The sequence below is a fragment of the Amphiprion ocellaris genome, chromosome 7 (genome assembly GCF_022539595.1).
Source record: "Amphiprion ocellaris isolate individual 3 ecotype Okinawa chromosome 7, ASM2253959v1, whole genome shotgun sequence".
Taxonomy (NCBI): domain Eukaryota; kingdom Metazoa; phylum Chordata; class Actinopteri; family Pomacentridae; genus Amphiprion; species Amphiprion ocellaris.
Window position 1 is genome coordinate 34,805,163 of NC_072772.1, and position 19,836 is coordinate 34,824,998.

At 38.9% G+C, this 19,836-nt stretch overlaps 2 protein-coding genes across 5 annotated transcripts in view; one reads left to right on the forward strand and one right to left on the reverse strand.

The window, feature by feature from the left end:
* The window catches only part of masp1 (MBL associated serine protease 1), a 28,283-nt gene extending 14,971 nt beyond the window's left edge, over positions 1-13,312 (forward strand). Inside the window, exons 6-12 of one of the 2 annotated variants that reach the window (XM_023277791.3) lie at positions 265-383; positions 1,380-1,458; positions 5,668-5,796; positions 5,926-6,000; positions 6,148-6,395; positions 7,556-7,744; positions 8,680-13,312. In XM_023277791.3, coding sequence (XP_023133559.2) covers positions 265-383; positions 1,380-1,458; positions 5,668-5,796; positions 5,926-6,000; positions 6,148-6,395; positions 7,556-7,744; positions 8,680-9,150 — 1,310 coding nt within the window. In that variant the 3' untranslated portion in view covers positions 9,151-13,312. Of the gene's footprint in view, positions 1-264; positions 384-1,379; positions 1,459-5,667; positions 5,797-5,925; positions 6,396-7,555; positions 7,745-8,679 lie in introns of both variants that reach the window. The other variant, XM_023277790.3, reaches the window with a different exon arrangement.
* A 130-nt stretch (positions 13,313-13,442) lies between these two features.
* The window catches only part of LOC111583320 (coagulation factor IX), a 30,210-nt gene continuing 23,816 nt past the window's right edge, over positions 13,443-19,836 (reverse strand). Inside the window, exons 10-11 of one of the 3 annotated variants that reach the window (XM_055012198.1) lie at positions 16,102-16,164; positions 13,443-13,802 (exon numbers count right to left, since the gene is read on the reverse strand). In XM_055012198.1, coding sequence (XP_054868173.1) covers positions 13,560-13,802; positions 16,102-16,164 — 306 coding nt within the window. In that variant the 3' untranslated portion in view covers positions 13,443-13,559. Of the gene's footprint in view, positions 13,803-14,824; positions 15,968-16,101; positions 16,165-19,836 lie in introns of those variants that run through there. The other 2 variants (XM_055012200.1, XM_055012199.1) reach the window with 2 other exon arrangements.

A 19,836-nucleotide genomic window follows, 5' to 3' on the forward strand; every position in this document is an offset into this window, starting at 1 on the left:
AATACACCACAGTAGGTTAGTAGTTTTAAATGTTTTGGTTTTTTTTAAGTTATTTTTTTGGGCTTTTTATTTAGGCACAGTGAGAGAGAGAGACAGGAAACAGGGGAGAAGAGTGGGGGGAAGACATGCAGCAAAGGGCCGTGAGCGGGAATCGAACCCTGGCCGCTGCGTCGGGGACCAGCCCCTGTACATGGGTCACCTGCTTAACGCGCTGAGCTATATGGGCGCCCAGCTTTAAATGTTTTTATGTTTTTGTCCTAACAGGAAGTCAGTGTCCGGTACCTGAGGCTCCGCCCAACGTCCTGATGAACCCCGTCCAATCAGAATACTTCTTTAAAGACCACGTCCTGTTTACATGTGAGCCTGGATACAGACTGCTGCAGGTCAGCTCACCTGGAAGTTAACTCCCTTGTTAATTAACTCACTTGTTAATTAGCTCACCTGTTAATGAACTCTCCTATTAATTAATGTGTCTGCCAATTAACTCACCTGTCAATTAACTCACCTATTAATTAACTTTACCAATTAACGCACCTGGCAGTATATTTACTCTGGTTTTAAAATGACATTTGATAAAATTTTCTGATGGAACTGTAAATCACAAATGATGCATTCAGGGACCATTTCAGAAGTTAAAAATTTGACAATTATTTCAGTTTTTACAGTTTGTGACAGATAAATGGTTTAATTTGTTCAAATTAACTCAAAAAATGCTCAAAATGAGAGAAATTTGACTGAAGTGACTCAAAATTTGTCCAAAATCAGCCAAAAACTGAACAAGAAAACTGAAGAATTTTCCAACATGACAAAAATTTTAATTTGATTTGGGAAAATTTCCCAATGGAGCCACACATTATATATAACGCATTCAAGTACTGGTGGAAATGTGATGATTTTTTTTCTGGCTTCAGTTTCTGGCTGATAAACGGTGGAATTTTGTTGAACGATTTGTTTTTGGAGAATTTTTTAAATGAGATGTAAAAAAATGTCCCGATTTTAAGTTTCACCCCAGTTTGTGTTGGATCCATAAGTTGGATCAGCTGGAAGAGCTTCTACCAGAATGACTGTGAGGCCAAACTTCATGAGTGAGACCTCATTTGAAAGATAAACTCTTGTAGTTTCTGGAAATATCTGAATAAATCCTGAGAATTAAACACAACCGGAGCTAGACCAGGTCAAACACGGTGACCTGAACCAACCCGGTGGGCGTTAAGAGGTTTAGTAGTCGGTTCATGTTGACAGAATGTGGAAGTTTTTACGTCTGAGCAGCAGAAAGTGAAACATTGCGCTGAGTAATCCAGCTGCTGGAGGATTTTCTGGAGGACTGGAGGTTTCCTGATGATAAACTGATGGTGATAAAGTGATTGTTTGTGTTTCAGGACGGAGAGTTTCTGGATCATCTCCAGATCAACTGTCAGGTTGACGGATCGTGGAGCAGCCGGCCTCCTCGCTGTCAGAGTAAGAACTGATTCTGATGTTTCTGAGCCTCCTGTCGGTTTTTACTCACTGTGGATTGATGTTACCACGATCTAAAGTCTCTGTGGGTCAGTTTTACTACGATCTAAAGTCTCTGTGGATCATTTTTACTACGATATAAAGTCTCTGTGGATCGATTTTACTACAATCTAAAGTCTCCATGGAAACAGAACAACATGAAGAAGAACTCAGAAACCTGTCTGTCTGCAGGACCATAAAGACTGAAGTTAGAAAAAAGGAAATGTTGAAGTTCTTTATTTATTTCACTTTAAACCCAGAATCAATATGTCTAATATATTTCAGTACACAGTAAATACACACAAATACACAACTATAGGTAAAAATACACAACTAATACACAGCTATAGGTACAATTACACAAAAAATACACAGCTATAGGTACAAATACACAAAAAATACACAGTTATAGGTACAAATACACAACAAATACACAACTATAGGTACAAATACACAACAAATACACAGCTATAGGTGCAAGTACACAACAAATACACAACTATAGGTACAAATACACAACAAATACACAGCTGTAAGTACAAATACACAACAAATACACAGCTATAGGTAGAAATACGCAAAAAAGACAGCATAGGAACAAATATACAACAAATACAGAGCTAAAGGTACAAATACACAACAAATACACAGCTATTAGGTAGAAATACGCAAAAAAGACAGCATAGGAACAAATATACAACAAATACAGAGCTAAAGGTACAAATACACAACAAATACACAGCTATAGGCAGAAATACATAAATACACAACTATACGTACAAAAACACAAAAAATACACAGCTATAGGTACAAATACATAACTAATATACAGCTATAGGTACAAATACACAACTAATACACAGCTATAGGTACAAATAGGCTATAAAATATGCACAAATACAGAAAAAATACACAGCTATTGGTACAAATACTCAAAAAATGCACAATAAATACACAAGTACACCAGCTGGAGGCTCATGTACACCCATAGACTGTACAGTCTATGTGTACACCACAGTAGGTATAAATACACAATACAATACATAAAAATACACTACTATAGGTACAAAGACACAACAAATGCACAAACATACACAGCTGTAGGTACAAATACAGAATAAAATACACAGCTAAAGGTACAAATACACAACAAATACACTGTTAAAGGTACGAATAGGCTATGAAATACTAACAAATACACAAAAACAAATAAAGGGATTTTGATGAAATATTACAGTTTAAAGGTTAGATTTGTTTACTTTTTTTGATGAAATCGGAAGTCACATATGAGTAGTTCAAGGACCGTTGGGAAGTTGAACATCTTAGCATTCTTTCTGTTTTCTGACTGATAAATGGAGTTATTTATCTGTGGACTTCCACCAGCAGGAGGCGCTACAGTTGAAGCTAATTGGACTTCAGTTTGGTCTAATGGTGGCTGGTTTTTTTGTTTGTTTTCTAAAAGATTGATAAAAATGGGTGAAGTAAAACAAGAATAACAGACAATAAACGGTCTGATTTTTGAATGGAGTTTGGTGCAGAAAAATCCATTTAAAGTCAATCAGTGCCACCCAGTGGAACGACTTTTCTCCTGCAACAACAGCTGGATTTCACTGAAGCTGAAGATTCATTAAACTGCTGAATCTGACGTTTAGTTTTGAATCCGACAGATAAAATCCATCGTTAAACTCCTAAAAGCTTCCAGACACTTTGAGGTTTCTCTTCTCTGCTCACTGAAACTCTTCTTCCTGCTTTCTTTTCTCTCCGTAGAAACAGACTCGAGAAGGAAGCGAAGATCTCTGTCCACCGTCTTAGCCAATCACAGCCTAGATTAGTGAGAGGTCAGCTCTCACTGGCTGATAAAGATTCTGCAGACGCAAACAGTTTGTCAGTAGTTTAGGTAATTTATTTTCCAATAAAACAAATAAAACCAGAATCAGCAGTACTGTGTCTCTGTGAAGTGTCTGATCAGTCATCAGTTCAGTAATCGATAGATACATTAATATTATATTCTAACATGTAGTTTTGTGTTTGGTTCAGGTGTAGTTCTGAGTCGGGATTGATCCAGGTTTAGATCTGTTTAGGTGTAGTTTTGAGTCCGGTTAGGTTCTGGTTTAGGTCTTGTTAAGTTGTTGTTTTGGGTCTGATTCGATTCCGGCATAGGTGTAGTTTTGCGTCTAGTTCAGGTGTAATTCTGAGTCTGTCTGGTTGAGGTCTGTTTTTGGTGCACAGTGGTTTTAGGTCTTTGTAAAGTGTAGTTTTGCATCTGGTCTAGATATAGTTTGGGGTCTGGTTTGAATCTGGTTTGTTGTCTGTTTTAGGTGTAGTATTGGGTCCGGTATTGGCCTGAAATGGTGTAGTTTGGGGTGTGTTTTAGGTCTATGTTTGGGTCCGGTTTAGGCCTGGAATGGTGTAGTTTGGGGTGTATTTAGGCTTAATTTTAGGTCTATAGTTTAGGTGTAGTTTTGGATCTCTTTGTGTCTGGTTTAGGTGTGTTTATGGAATTGGTTTGTCTTGTTTAGTTCTGGTTAAGGTGTAGATTTTGGGTCTGCTTCAGGTGTTGTTTTAGGTCTAGTTTGTTGTTTGTTTTTGGTCTAGTTTTTGTCCTGTTTAGGTTTAGTTTTGGTTCCTATTTGAGTCTTCTTTGGCTCTGCTTTAGGTGTAGTTTTGGGTATGGGTTATTGTTCACTTAACGATTAGTTGTGGGACTGGTTTGACTGGTTTAAGTATAGCTTTGGGTGTCTTTCAGGTATAGTTTTGAGTGTGATTTAGGCCTGGTGTAGCTAAAGTTGTGGGTATGTTCAAGTTGTTTTTTTTTTTTGTCAGATTTAGGCCGAGTTTAGCTCAGTTTAGGTGTAATTTTGGACCTTGTTTAGATCTGGTTTAGGGTGTCATTCATGGTCTGGTTTAGTTGTAGTTCCACACATGGATCACATTTATAGAGAAATCTGCCAGATCGGTCTTTAACACCAGTTACATTCTGAATCCTGAATGTGACCCAAATCCAACACAGAACCTCTTTTAAAAGAACATAAACACTTAACACTCAGACCAGTTTTTATGAAATCTGCTCCAATCCGTCTGTAGACATCACTAAATGTCTGAATGACAAACAGACAGTTTACACATTTATGTTTTTGAGTCCTGCTGCCTCAAAGGTTGTGACTGACCTGCAGGATGATGAAGATGTGCAGAGGTACGGCTTTTATATTAGTTAATGTTTAATATATCGTCTCATCCCTTTAATTCCAAATCATCACATCTCACCCAACCTTCTGTGTCATCATCTGCCATTAATTTGATCGATTTCAGTTTATTAATCAAAAATCAAATAATCAAATCAAATAATAACATTAACAATCTATGAATTCTAACATAATATCTCACATTTTAGGATCTGTTTTGGGTGTGGTTTGAGTTGAGGATTATGTCTGGTTTAGTTCAGGTTTGGATGGAGTTTAGGTTTAATTTTGGGTCTGGTGTGGGTCTGGTCCATGTGCAGTTTTGAGTTTTGTTCAGGTCTGGTTTAGGTGCAGTTTTGGTGTAATTTAGGTCTAATATAGGCATAGTTTTGTGTCTGGTTTAGGGGCAGTTTTTATGTAGTTTTGTATTTGGTTTGGATGTAGTTTGGGATCTGGTTTGGATGTAGTTTTGGGTCTAGTTTGGGTGTAGTTTTGGGTTTTTTTAAAGTGTAGTTTTGGGTCTAGTTTGGGTGTAGTTTTGGGTCTAGTTTAAAGTGTAGCTTTGGGTCTAGTTTGGGTGTAGTTTTGGGTCTAGTTTAGGTGTAGTTTTGGGTCTAGTTTGGGTGTAGTTTTGGGTCTTTTAAAGTGTAGTTTTGGGTCTAGTTTGGGTGTAGTTTCGGGTCTTTTAAAGTGTAGTTTTGGGTCTTTTTAAGTGTAATTTTGGGTCTTTTTAAGTGTAGTTTTGGGTCTGGTTTGGGTGTAGTTTGGGGTCTTTTTTAAGTGTAGTTTTGGATCTTTTTTAAGTGTAGTTTTGGGTCTTTTTATTTGTAGTTGTCGGTTTGATTTGGGTGTAGATTTAGGTCTGATTTGGGCATAGTTTTGGGTCTTTTTTAAAGTATAGTTTTGGGTCTGGTTTTGGTTGTAGTTTTGGGTCTGGTTTTGGTGTGGTCTGTTGAGACTGAAAGCTGGTTGGTTTGTCTCTTGTCTGTCACAGTGGTGGATTGTGGGAGTCCAAAGATGGTCGACATGGCCGACGTGGTGTTTGGTGACCATGACAACAGCACGTTGTTTGGAGCAACAGTTCACTACGTGTGCAGGGAGGATGGCATCCAGCGGACCAACAGTAAGAGGACCTTAATTTACTTTAATTACCTTTAAAAGTATTAATAGCAAAAATTAACAGTTTAACAGATCAGTCAAGGATTTATGGAGATAAGTTGGCTGACAGATGTTTTATTATTGTGTGATGTAGGCTCATACAGGTGCAGTGAGAACGGAGACTGGATCGATTCAGAAGGAAGAACCGAACTTCCCACCTGTCTGCCAGGTACCTGTCTGTTTGTTCACCTGTTTACCTGTCTGTTCACCTGTCTGTCTGTTTACCTGATTGTTCAACTGTCTGTTCACCTGTCTGTCTGTTTACCTGTGTGTTTACCTGTGTGTTCACCTGTCTGTTCACGTGTCCATCCTCCAGCCTGTGGTCGTCCGTCCCGCTCACTTCCTGCTCAGGTGAAGCGGATCGTCGGCGGTCGGAGTGCAGAACCCGGTCTCTTCCCCTGGCAGGTGCTGCTCAGCGTGGAGGATCTGTCCCGGGTTCCTGAGGATCGTTGGTTCGGTTCTGGAGCTCTACTGTCTGATTCCTGGGTCCTGACCGCCGCCCACGTCCTGAGGTCCCAGAGGAGGGACACCAGCGTCGTCCCTGTGGCCCCCGACCACGTCAAGGTCAGAGGAGGCTCCATTGTCTTTAAACATTAAGAAAATTAATGTTTTGGTTTGTTTTTTGTTAACTCCACATGTTCCTATATCAACAAGATTCTCTGTTATTCAGTTTAGATGGTGAAGATTTGGTTTTGAAGGTATTACTGGTACAAAACAAATGTCTGTAGCTGTGGAGTCTGAAGTTGTTGGAAACAGTCCCACTTGTTTATGTAAATTTGAAGTCACAGAGAAAAATCTGTAGAATTTGTAAACTTGGAGATTATTACAGTCACACCTCTGAAATATTTGACTGTACAAATTCTGTTCGCAAACTGACACATTGGTATGAAATAATAAGAAGTGAAGGATGAGATTTGAAGGCACCGGATGTTTATGGTCTGTTTTCTAATATCAGTCGTTGTTTATAGTTTAAATATGCATGCTGGTTCGTTATCAACGCTGTTTTAAACTGCAATAGTCAGACCATTCTACAGCGCTGATGCAGCTCTGTGTAGAATGGTCTGACTGCTCTTGATTATTTTGTTGTACAGGGGAAATAAGCTCTGGTGTTTCTTTAAACCAATCGTCTTGGGAAGAAGTAAAACAGGATGAAGCAAAGGTGTTTACTAAAATAAGTGATGGGGGAGTTGTTTTGATGAAATATTTGCATGTAGGTAGGCAAATGCTTTCATTAAAATGGCTAATTAACTGAAAAGAACAAGCAGGGTGACCTTACTGGAAAATCCAAACCTTCAGCAAAACTTAAAATTTTCCGTATTTATGTTGAGGTTTGGAGGTTTTTGTTGTTTCCTGTAGTTTAAGGACATTTTGAAAACGGGAACATTGATTTAGCAGAGTGGGAGGATGAAGTCAAAATTGTAAATTAGTATTTTGGTTGCTAACGTTAGCTTAACTTTGAGGAACCAACCTAATTTTCGGTAACTGAAATCATGCTAATGCCCAACTTAGATGTGCAGTGCGCAAATTTATCCCATAAAAGGAAATATAATAGTGGGGAACATCAGAAAACAGACCCAAGATGTCCTCTGCTGGTGAGCTAGGAAGATGAGGCTAAACTTTGTTGTTGTTCATTAGCTTCTCTGATTAGTCAGCAGTTTGATCCCTGTCCTCATGGTGATTGGTTATTGTCTGTAACTGATGAGTTGCATGGACCTGTCCTCCAGGTCTTCCTCGGTCTCCACAACTCCAGAGACAAGCGTCTGGCCACCAACCGCTCGGTGGACCAGATCTTCCTCCATCCGGACTTCCAACCCAACAACTACAACAACGACATCGCCCTGCTGAGGCTGAGCGACCAGGTGGACTTTAACCAGGTGGTTCGTCCCGTCTGTCTTCCACCACCTCTCAGACAGGTGAGACGAACACTACAGCTAACATTTAACTATATCCTGTTTTCTCAGGTTGGACATGACAGATAACATAGGACAGGTTTAGTAGGTGGAGGATGTTCTTCAATGTCAGGATACACAGACATTCACGGTGCATCAATAAATGTCATCTCCACAACACCTTTCATGCAGCCCTATATCATCACGCTAATACCTCCGTGTTTTACTGCCAGGACTATGGATTCACTGTGGTAGTCCTGGTCAGGTTCATACCAAACATGCAGGACTCCATCTGAGCCCAACAAATCTACCTAACCCCAACCCTAACATTCATCAGGCTTTGTTTTAGCAAATCTTCATCTTACAGTTTTGTTCAGAACAGGTATGCAAGGGTATTATTTCTGTCCTTCGTCCATAGAGGTTGATGTTCTGAAGTGCCTGAGCTTCAAAGAAACTCTGATTTTCATTGATTGTCAAGTCTGAAGCAGCTGCTGTCTGTTTTTCACAGCTAGATTGTGAAAGTAGTTTATTGTCTGTGGAGTCAGTTTAGGAGAACGACCACTGCAACCATGATTAGTGGTACTATGACTCCGTCTATACCTCCTAATTACTGCTGCAAGTGTGTTTAGAATGAGTATTTGGGGGCTGGTCTGGGATTTGGACCAAGTCAGTTGCATCTTTTACATTTGTGTTAGTGATGTAGAACATTTTCCATTGGATTATTTTGCTTCTGGACAGTTTTAGGTTTACTGTTTCAAGACATAAATGAGACTTCAGACTCTTGAGAATATACTGACATTATTTTTAAGTTCTGAGCGAGCAAGGACATTTTAAGAATGAGTAGACAACTTTTCTAAAGGACAGTAAGGATAACCTATGCATCCTCTTGTATAAAAATGATGCTGCCCGTATTGCTTGAACCTTCTGTTGGTTGACCTCTAACCTCTCACGTTCCCCAGGACGACCCCCCTGTACCTCTCCCCAACTCTCTGGGTGTAGTTGCTGGTTGGGGAATCTCCAACCCCAACACCTCATCTTCCTCTTCTTCATCCTCCTCCACTCTGATCTCTGACCCTGCCTCGGCCGCCGACCTCGGGATGACCTCTGACGTCCTGCAGTACGTGAAGCTGCCGGTGGTTTCTCAGGACGAGTGCCAGGCAAGCTACACCTTGCGGTCCGTCAGCTACAACATCACCGACAACATGTTCTGCGCTGGTTTCTTCGAGGGGGGGAGGGACACCTGCCTGGGGGACAGCGGGGGGGCATTTGTGATGGAGGACAAGGTCAGCCGGAGGTGGGTGGTGTTTGGGTTGGTGTCCTGGGGAGGGCCGGAGGAGTGCGGGAGTCAGAGGGTGTATGGAGTCTACACCCGAGTGGCTAAATATGTGGAGTGGATACAGACCCACCTTCATGCTGCCCCCTGGTGGTGAAACAGACACATGTCTCTGCAGGTCGTCCGTCCACAATGTATTTTTGTAAAGGATCAACTGAACTCTGCAGACCTACAGCCATGAAAAAATGTTTCCATCCACTAGTAAATACCATGTATGTCATGGTTAGTCCTGAGTTTTCAATGACTCCTATAACTGAATTTTCTATGATAGAATCACTGAAAGACATGAATCTTTGTCACAAAAAACAATCATGTATGTTGGTTCCTTCATAGATTTATTATAAGTCTTCTGGAAATATAACAAAATCTGCTGAGTCAGCAAATATCACCTGCCGCTGAGAGACGATTGGTCAAGATGGTCGAGTTAACCAAGAACCATCAGAAAGCAGGTCTGAAGTTCTGTGGTCAGATGAAAGAAAAACTGAGCAGAAATATTTTTGGAGGAGAGAAGATGAGGCCTTTAACCCCAAGAACACCAAACCTACCATCAAGCATGGTGGTGGCAGTATCATACTCTGGGGCTTTCTAGAAGTGCTTCTGGACTGGTTTCAGACTGTATGTTGGACTGGTTTTGGACTTTCTTGGTTTATGTTTGGTTTCAGTCTTGGTTCTCCTGGTTTTGGATGTGATTTAAAGTTGGTTTAGGATTTATTTTACTCTTGATCTGGTCCTGGATGAGGACTGGTTTCAGACTGTCTTGGGCGAGTCAGACTTTTTTTAGGAGTAGTTTAGGATTTTTTTTGTCCATATACTGTACTGGTTTTTGACTGTTTTAGGACTGGTTTCAGACTGTTTCTAAAACTGGTTTCAGTTTTGGTTTTGGACTGGTTTCAGACTGTATTCTGACTGGTTCTGAACATTTTTTTGGACTGGTTTAGGTTTGATTTTGGTCATGGTTTTAGAACTTTTTAGGATTGGTTTCAGACTGTCTTGGGCGGGTCTTTTTTTAACCCCTAGAACACCAAGCCTACCACCAAGCATGGTGGTGGCAGTATCATGCTCTGTGGAACTGGAGCTTTACACAAAGTAAATGGAATAATGAAGAAGGAGGATCACCTCCACATTCTTCAGGAAAACCTAAAACCATCAGCAGAAGGTTGATCTTGGACACAGTTGGATGTTGACAATGAGCCCAAACACACATCAGATGTGGTAAAGAAATGGTTCCATCAGATAAGAATGAAGGTTCTAGACTGGGCTCCCCAAAGTCCTGACTTAAACCCATCAAGAACCTGTTGACTGATAAACGTCTGTCAACAGGTTGAGTCAAAAAGACAACAAACTTATTTGAACTGAAAGAATTCTGTCCAGAGAAGTCAAAGATAAACCAAAAGCTTGTAAACAACAACCAAAAGTGCTCCATTGAGGTGAAAACAGTCAAAGGAATATTATAATTGCTGTATGTATATTTTTGACCCAGCAGATTATGTAGTATTTCCAGAAAACCTCTAATATATCTATGAATAAACCAAAATTCCTTACTGTTTTGTCTAACAAATATGCATGTGTTTCAATATTTCATCATAGAGTCATTGGAAACTCAATACCTTCATGATATACATGGTCTTTTCAAGTGGATGTAACCTTGTATTTATGACTGTTTTCCATTCCCACATCTTTCTTTGACCTTGTGTTATATTGTGACATGGACATGTGTTGCAGGTTAATCGATTATGCTGAATTAGATGTGAGCTCCCTGTAATGGACTAACGACTGATCCAGGCCCCAACAACTTTCTACAGGATAAGGTAGGTATAGCTGATGTTACAAGCCATTAGAGATTAATCCATAATATGTCACAACTTATCACGACAAGGAATGTCACAATATAACAGGTTATAGTCACCAAATCATAACATGTCATCTCAGGGCTCAAGACAAAGACATTACACTTCACATTTTATAACTGGACATAAGTATAATGCAACATGTGGAAGTTAAACACCTGTTTTCTCACCGATAAGAAGCCATATGTTCTTTAGTGTTGCTTGAGAAAGCTGTTTTTTGTCTGTGTAGATTCTCAATCTTCCAAGTTGTTTTAATCCTGAGTGCTTCAGCAGAAGGCCACCAGACTTCTCTCCTTTTGGTTTTCGAAGATGTTCCACCTCCAAGCTAAGAAGCTTCCATGGTTCTAAGTGACTGATGGGGAACGCCAGGTATTTATTCTCACCCCAAACTCTCATGATTTGAGTTGTGGATGGTTGTGAAACTGCTTGACTCAAGCTGGGAATTGTGGTAAAACTGCCCAGGGATGTATATCTAGAGATGTCAGCTGTGGTGAAACTGCCCAGGAGGAAGGTCTCAAGGTCTTAGTGGAAACTGAAAGTGAGGGGATTTCAAGTCAGTGGCTTCTTTTCCATTTGTTTTAGTGATAGTGTCATTTTTCTTTGGATAGATTGGGATTTATTTAACATCTGGACTATTTTATCCCGTATTTAAAGACATAAACAGAGGTGAAACTGCCTGGGGGAATCTCAGGACTGTATTGTAAGTACCTGGTAAGTGGTGTTGTAGTGGAGAACCTGCAAAAGTTTGCTCTGCTAAGTACTGAAGGTGCTTGTTAAGAAGAGGTTGAATAATTTTGAGACAGCAGTAGTTATTAAAAGTGGTGTATTGTCTTGAATTTGGAGAAACTGCCTGTAATACTGGTTGTGTTGAGCAATTTAAATTGTTCTTGTTTGAGTTGTTCATCAAAAACAGCTGAAAGTTTGTACATTTTGCCAATAAGCCTGATTTGTAATGGGGTTGAATAATTTTGAGTGCAACTGTAGGTCTTTGAACTCCTCACTACATTGGACTGCATGTTCGATATTACTCACCTTGTGTTTGTTGAATGCCTTGAGATGTTGTGTTCAGAGGGTTTTACAGACATTTCAGATACATACCAGATGATAGTATGGTTTCTAAACACTACAATAGGTGGATATCACCACTTGGGTAGATTTCCAGCAGGGCACATATCTTCAGTTGGTTCTGTTGTTTTAAGAGTTGTCTTGTTATGGTTGTTTTCTGACGACTTCCACTGTCTTCGATGTAGGTATACACGTAAAAACTGAGGTGACATTAGATTAAACCATGGTATCATCTGAGGCCAGTTTTAAAACCTTGTTCTGCAAACAGAATCAGTGGAATGTTGGATGTGATGTTAATTGTTTCCAACTGGAGGTGCCAAGATTGTGACAAAGTGTTTTCCAGTGTTAAATGTGACTGAGTTAATGCTGTTGGGTCTTTGGATGTCCAAACACAGTATATGCAATATGGTTCCTCCAAAGTAAAGCCGATAATGTGATGGACGGTCAATGGTTTTATCCTTTCCCAGCCGTTGTAAGCAGCATATAACCTTCTTGTAACTAGTTGGAGCGTCGCCTCAGAAGCTTATTGTGGTATTTTCACTGTGTAGGGTGGTTATCTGTAATCAGCTAGTCTTTACTCAGAGGTGTTATTGACTTCTTACCTGGTTTGTTCGTCGGAAGGAGATATTTTTCTGCAAGGGGTTGTTGTTGCTCTCATTGCCGATTCTTTGGTTGGGATCAGATCCACTACTGAATTGAAGGCCTTGAATAAACACCTGGAACTCTCACCAGTCAGTTCTAACTAAGGAAACCAGTTGGATGTAGAGGAAGTGTCTTCAAGCACCACAAGTAAGTCCAGTTTTCTTCTACTGAAGCACCTCAGAAGCCTCTAGTTTTGTGTGAATGAACAAAGAGACTATCATGTATGTGGTCATGAATAATTCCACCAAAGACGCGAGCTGTAACTCCATTTTCTATCTAAAGATCATTTGTTCCACTTCAGGTTTGTTGTTTATTGAGGCTGTATTTTGTTCACTGTACTAGATTGTCAGGATGGAAGCTGATCTGTCCTTCCAGCACCAGGGGGCGCTGCTCTCAGGGGTTAGAAATATTAACCACAGTTCTACAGAATCTTGAGAGACTCTTTGAACCGTCCGGATTAGCGATGTTCCACTGAATGATGCAGAATATTGTTCTTGTTGTTATCCTTAATTGGACAAAGTATTTTTACCATATGGTCAAAGAGTCTTTGAGGTTTCTGGAGATGCCTTCAGAACAACAGGAATGTACCACAGGAAGTACTGCACTCCTTAGTGTTACTGTTTCACATGACGTGTATCCTCATATTTACTTTTACACTTATGTATGAATTATACAGAAGGTTTTTATTAAAGGACTGATGTTGCATTTTCTGAGAACATGTCTGACATCTGTACATTCTGCCTGTAGAAGGTTTTTAAAGAGGAATCTAAAGTTAAACAGCCAGAACTGAACCCAGAGTTTCCACAGATACCCAAGAACACGCGTGGACAGCAGGTACGTTGAGCCGAATTAAGGTTTACAAGTATTTATTTAAAACTTCAGTAACTTCTTCAGCATCACTCTTCATGTCCAGTCCTTTAAAACGGGACAGTCTTTGAATACCTCCTCTTCTTCAGCTCCTGGTACCGTTCAGGTCCTGCCTCTCCATGGTGTCTCTGATCCAGCTAAGGTAGTTTCCGAGGCGGGTATAAACTCCGTACTTCCCCCTGGCAGCACATTTCTCTCCCCAGCTTACGATTCCAGTCAGAAACCAGGTTCCTCTGTAGTGAACTACGAACGGTCCTCCACTGTCTCCACTGCAGGCGTCCACGCTGACGTCCAGGTAACCTGCACAGAACATGTTGTCTGTGATGACCTGCAGGGGGAAGCAGTGAGTTAAAAACAGGCCTAGAGAAAATTAATGTTTTATGACTTATTTACAACTGATTCTGGTTTAGTTTGGTGCTATTATAAAAATACAAATTACTCCATCATTTACTTTTATGTTGCAGAATAATTATGCCAAAAAAATAAGAGTATGTTGAGAAATGTCAGAGTATAGTATGTGGAAAAAAGACAGACAGTATGTCGAAAAGTAAAAAAAAAAAAGTCATAGTATAATACGTCGAAAAAATATAGTATGTTGAAAAGTTTTTTTTAAAAAGTCATAGTATAGTATGTTGAAAAATGTCAAAGGGTAGTATGTCAAAAAATAAAGTCATAATATAGTATGTGAAAAATTTGTCATAGTACAGTATGTCACAAAAACATCATAGTTAACTTATGTGGTCCAAAATGTCACAAAAACATCATAGTTAAGTATGTGGTACAAAATGTGGCCGAAAACGTCATAGTTTAGTATGTCGTCCAAAATGTGGAAAAAAACGTCATAGTTTAGTATGTCGTCCAAAATGTCACAAAAACGTCATAGTTTAGCATGTCGTACAAAATGTGTAAAAAACATCATAGTTTAGTATGTCGCTCAAAATGTGGCCAAAAACATCATAGTTTCGTATGTCGTCCAAAATGTCACAAAAACGTCAGTTTATTATGTGGTCTAAAATGTGACAAAAACGTCATAGTTTTAACCAGCCCTCAGGTCTCTTTGAGGATTTTGGATGGAATACTCGGTTAAACCAACATTTTAGGTGCATGTCCAAGGATTTTTGGTGGAATGTTCCTTTAAGGTGGATGTGTGAGGACCTTGTAGATGGAATACTTCCTGAAACCAACCTTTTAGGTCAACATTCAAAGATTTATGGTGGAATATTCCTTTAAAACAACCAAAATTTGATGTTTTGATCATTATCAAGCGAGAAACCTCAATCCAGACTCCTCATAATGACGTTTGAGATTTATGCTGCTGTTATTTGTTTAGTCCAGACTAAATGACAGAAATCCACAACTGTAATTTTATTTCAGGTCTCGGTCATTAAATGTCAAAACAATCCATGTGACTCTAAAAACTCAACAGCTTTACAAACTCTAAGATTAAACTCTCCACAAGGATCCAAAATAAGTTGGACTTCTACATGAGAGCTTTAATTATTCTTCATCTAAATCCTGAAAAGTTTGGTCAATACAAAAGACAAAAACTAATATTTTCAGCTGAATTAAAGACAGACTTTGTGATTTCTGCTCACATGTTGTGTTGTTGTAAACTTCCTCTTTCAAATAAATATCCTCCTAACCCCCTGGAAACCAGCGTTTGTGCTGTTTTTGTGTTGCTCATCAGCGACCCTAGACAGCTGGATCATAATGTTTTTGGAGCAACACACCATACTATGACGTTTTTACAATGATGGTTCTACTATGGAACCAGTTTGACATGTTCAGGCGTTCTTTGTGTGAAAACTCAGAGATTTCAGGTATCAGAAGGTGGTTTTCAACTTTCTTTAACTTTCTGCTTCAACTTTAAACTAAATTTCCTTGACTAACCCAGCCCTCTGGACTTCCAGGAAGCTGTGTTCCTATTGGCTGTCCAGGTGGCTGCTTGGTGTTATCAGGAACACCTGAGCAGCTCAGTGTCTTCCTGCTTTATTTAGCTGCAGCCAAACATTTCCTCTGCTTCTCTTCACCGGGTTTGGCTCCATTGCTTTAGTTTGTTCTTTAGGCGTTGGCTTGCAGCTTCCAGCAGTAAAATCGTCTTTAATGTGTTTCTTGGTGTGTTTTAGGGTTTTGTACTGGATAGTTGTCTTGGTAAATGAGGTTCTTTAGCCACAGTTAGCACATGGTGCTAATGAGTGCAGTGATTAGTGGATTTGGTGCAGCTGAGTTGTGTCTTATCTTGACTGTAGTGAGTCTTCAGAGGTTTTTGGTCAGACACATTCTGTATTCTTGTTTGAGAACCAACGTTGGTTGTCCAGAAGGTAAGAGTTCCTGTCCTGATTCTCTGTTCTCAGAGGTTCTCTGGTAGGCTGCAGCAGACTTTAGCGTTTGGATTGTACTAGTTTGGTTTTTGTACAGTTTCATTTGGACGACTATCTTGAGGCCCCTCCATGTGGTTTAGTGAGGTTTTCTGGAACCGTTCTACAAAGCAACCTGCAGCAGAAGAGACTTTGAGAGTTTTTAGGAAGTTCTGGAGACCAGACTTTAGAGCAGCAGAAACATTTGTCAGCAGTTTGAGCAGGAGAAGCTGAGCTTCAGAGTAGAAATGAGACGGAAACCTTCTTGACCTGTGTGGTGAGGTCCTGTACCAAGAGTTTGAGCAGGTTGTGAAGAGTCTGTAGTTCTTTAGTCTGAAAGCACAAGAAGAGTCGACTCATTAAAGGAGAAAACAGGAGATATTGTTGGTTCTCCTGTCGCTCTGCAGTTTCCTTAGACTGAATATCAAGTTTATATTTTAAATGATTTCCCATGTGAGCCCAAGAAGACTTTAATAAACTCCCTCCATCCCCTGGACACAACACATTTTATTACCATGTTAAATCTTTTTTTAAAAAATATGTTTTTGAGTTTTAATCATAGTTTTAGCATGTTTTTTTCTCTTTGCTTGTTTAGTTTTGTCATCTGTGTGAAAGGTCCTAAACAAATAAAGTTGAATTGATAAACTGAATAATTGACGAACTCATGATTGTGACAACAGAAGTATTTTCATTGTGATTTAAAGGTTTGTTTCATTTTTAAGGTTGGGGTTAAAATCTTGACAGAAAAAAAGATTAAAGAAATAAACTACATTAAAAAAATAAATCAAGGAAAAAAGCATTTAATACAATAAAGCTTTTTAAAAGAAAATTAAACATTAAATACAATTAAATGATATTAAACAGACAAAATACTTAGATAATTAAACAGAAGATACAAAACATGTAATTATGAAATTAAATTTTTTTTAAACTAAAATAATGAAGATGAAATATTTTAGAGAATTAAACATTTAAAAAATATAATTAAACAAGAACATTAAACATTTCAAAAAATACCAAACATTTAATGAGATTATTAAACCTTTAAAAAGACAAAACATTTAATTAAAAAAAAATAATGTTTAATTAGAAAATTAAATCTTAAAGACAATAAAACTTTAAATAGGAATTAAACAGAAAATACAATGAAGCATTTAAAAAGAAAATTAAACATTAAAATGTGGTAAAACATTTAAAAAGAAAAGCCTTAACAAAGATTTAATCGAAAAATTAAACATTGAGAAAGAAAAGGAAGTTTTTCAAACAAGCCGATAAAACATTTGAAAAAAACGACAATTAAACATTAAAAAGACAAAACATTTCGAAATCAAATCAGACATTAGAAAAGAATAAAAGGTGAGAAAAGAGCAAAACTAAACATTTAAGAAGAATCAAACTAAAGACAAAACATTTGAAAAGACACCAGTTAGACTTTAGAAGATCAAATTAAACAGAAGAGACAATAAAACAATCAAAAAGAGCAAAAACAGATAAAAGTCTTAAAGTGTTTTCTAGTCTGAAATGAAAACATCAAGTTGTTTCTTCAAACATTTCCTCTTTCTATGTTCTTGGTTTGATTGTGGACAGATTTACTAAGAACTCATTTCAGAAAACTGCTTTCCAGATAAAGTCTACTAGTAGTTGAAGGCATGGATCAAACTAATGTTACCTTCTGATCTCCACAAACTTTACTGTTCAGTCAAGAGAATCAAAGTTTGTTGAGGATTTCTAATGAACCTACAGGTGAAGGTCTGAGAAGAACTCAGATCGATGGTCTAAATGTGAAATCAAGACTCATGGTCACAAGTTTTAAGGCTTCTGTTAACCAGAAAGTTCAAACTAACAGAGAACTACTCAAGAACTTTTAGGATTTCAGTCCTCAGACTGTCTGAAGGTTCAAACTAACAGAGAACTACTCAGGAACTTAGAAAATTTCAGTCCTCAGACTGTCTGAAGGTTCAAACTAACAGACAAGTACTCAGGAACTAAGAAGGTATCAGTCCTTGGACTGTCTGAAAGTTCAATCTAACAGAGAACTACTGTGGGACTTAGAAAATTTCAGCCCTCAGACTGTCTGAACGCTCAGGTCCTGAGGACTCGGGAGGTGTGGAGGCTTTGGAAAGTCTTCGAACTGAGGGTTCCACCCTCCAGCACAAAGGCTGAAATCCAGCCTCCTGAGAAAAACGGTCGAGTGGAGATTCAAGTTAAAAAAAAAACTCGAAAACGACAAAAAATAGATGATAAATGCGCAAAAAAAAGGAGAATTAGTATCTGAGCGAATAGCTCAGGGGGATAAGAAGAGAGACTGCGGACTGGAAGGTCGCAGGTTCAAGACCCGCCACTGGCCTTTTCTTTCTTTGTCTTTGTCAGGATTTTGAGAAAACTTAAGAAGGGTCTGGTCTTGAACCAGCGACCTGCAGCTCCATAGGCAAATCCTTAACTCACTGAGCTACAGATCAGATACAAAGAAATAAATTCGTCGTCCCTTTGGCATCGTAGTTTCTGAAGTGACCACATGGGCGGAGCCAAGGCGGAGTCTGGGTGGAGTCAGGGCGGAGAGTAGGCGGGGAGGTGGGTGGCGGCCTCCCCCCTCTACTCCCCCACCTCCCCCCACCACCCACCACACCTTCCCCCGCCCGACGAGTTCTTCGAGTCTCCACGGGTTTTCCCGAGTTTCTTGAGTTTCCACCAGGTCGGAGGCAGAACAAGCTGTCATGAAGAGATGTTGAAGTCGGCCAGGATGGACTGACTTTTTACAGCGACTAGAAGGAAGACGACTAGAAGAGCAGGTCTTTAACCACCATCCATAAAATCCATGGAGTCGGCTCCAGAGAAATGAAGGGACGTCAACTATGATCAACCTCCATCCAGACGTTCAACTTCATATCTTCACTTGGACATTTTTAGCACCACAAACCTTTAGTATCACACTTTATTATCATTTATTAGGACTTTAATGGAATCCACCAGCAGATTTAGTTTTTGTTGACAAACTTTATTCTTGTCGTCGTGGGACTGCAGTATTTAAAACTCTTCCTTCTATTTGACCTCATGTTTATTAGTTTTAGTGGAGAAAGTTATTTTAGTTGTCGATTAGTCTCTTAAAAAACAAATGATAAATTGGATTAGTCAAGAGGTTTAAATTTCTTACTTTGTCATATTTTAAATATGACAAAAAAATGTAAAAATAAAGTGTCTTGGGACAATTTGACCTGTAATTGGTGTTATATAAATAAAATTGATTTCAAATTGTATGTATCTTGTAATGTTGGAGTAATTCAGCCATATATGTTGGAAAACACATTTTCTTTGAACATTAATCTGTTGCTTGTTTTCTCCACTAATTAATTTCTTGTTTTGGTTTATAAAATGTCAAACCCAAATATATTCAGTTTACTGTCATAAAAACCAAAAAGATTTACATTCATGATGCAGGAATCAGGCAGTTTTTCACTTTTTATCTTAGTTTAGTCAGAAAGATAGTTGATAATGTGTGAATTGTTGCAGCTTGTGAGCCATAAAAGGTTTTAATCTTTGGGGCCGAGTGTCAAAAAACATTTAGAAACCAACATCAACAAAACACTCAAAGATTTGAACATCATTAAAGGGAAATCCAGCTTTTGCATGACAATGTCTAATTAAAGGACATTTATTTCCAATGTAAATGTGTGATATTCATCCTCTGGAGCTTTCTCTTCACATCGTCTTCCACCTGGACTGGTTTGGTCGGGAGCATGTGCAACAAACATTTGAAAAACTGCACTTTAACATCAATGAATGACACTGAAGTTTAATCTCTACATAAATGAGACTGAGTCTGGATGTGCTGCTCTGTCATTAACTCCTAAGTATAGGGAAAGTTCAAACAAAAGAGGACAATTCAGATCAGACTTGAGAATGAGCTTATTTTCTAACAAACATCTCAGACTTTCTGAGCTTCAGCATCTCTAGCAAAATATTTTAACAACAAGCAACTCAAGAGATCCAGAAGTTGGAGAGAGTTAG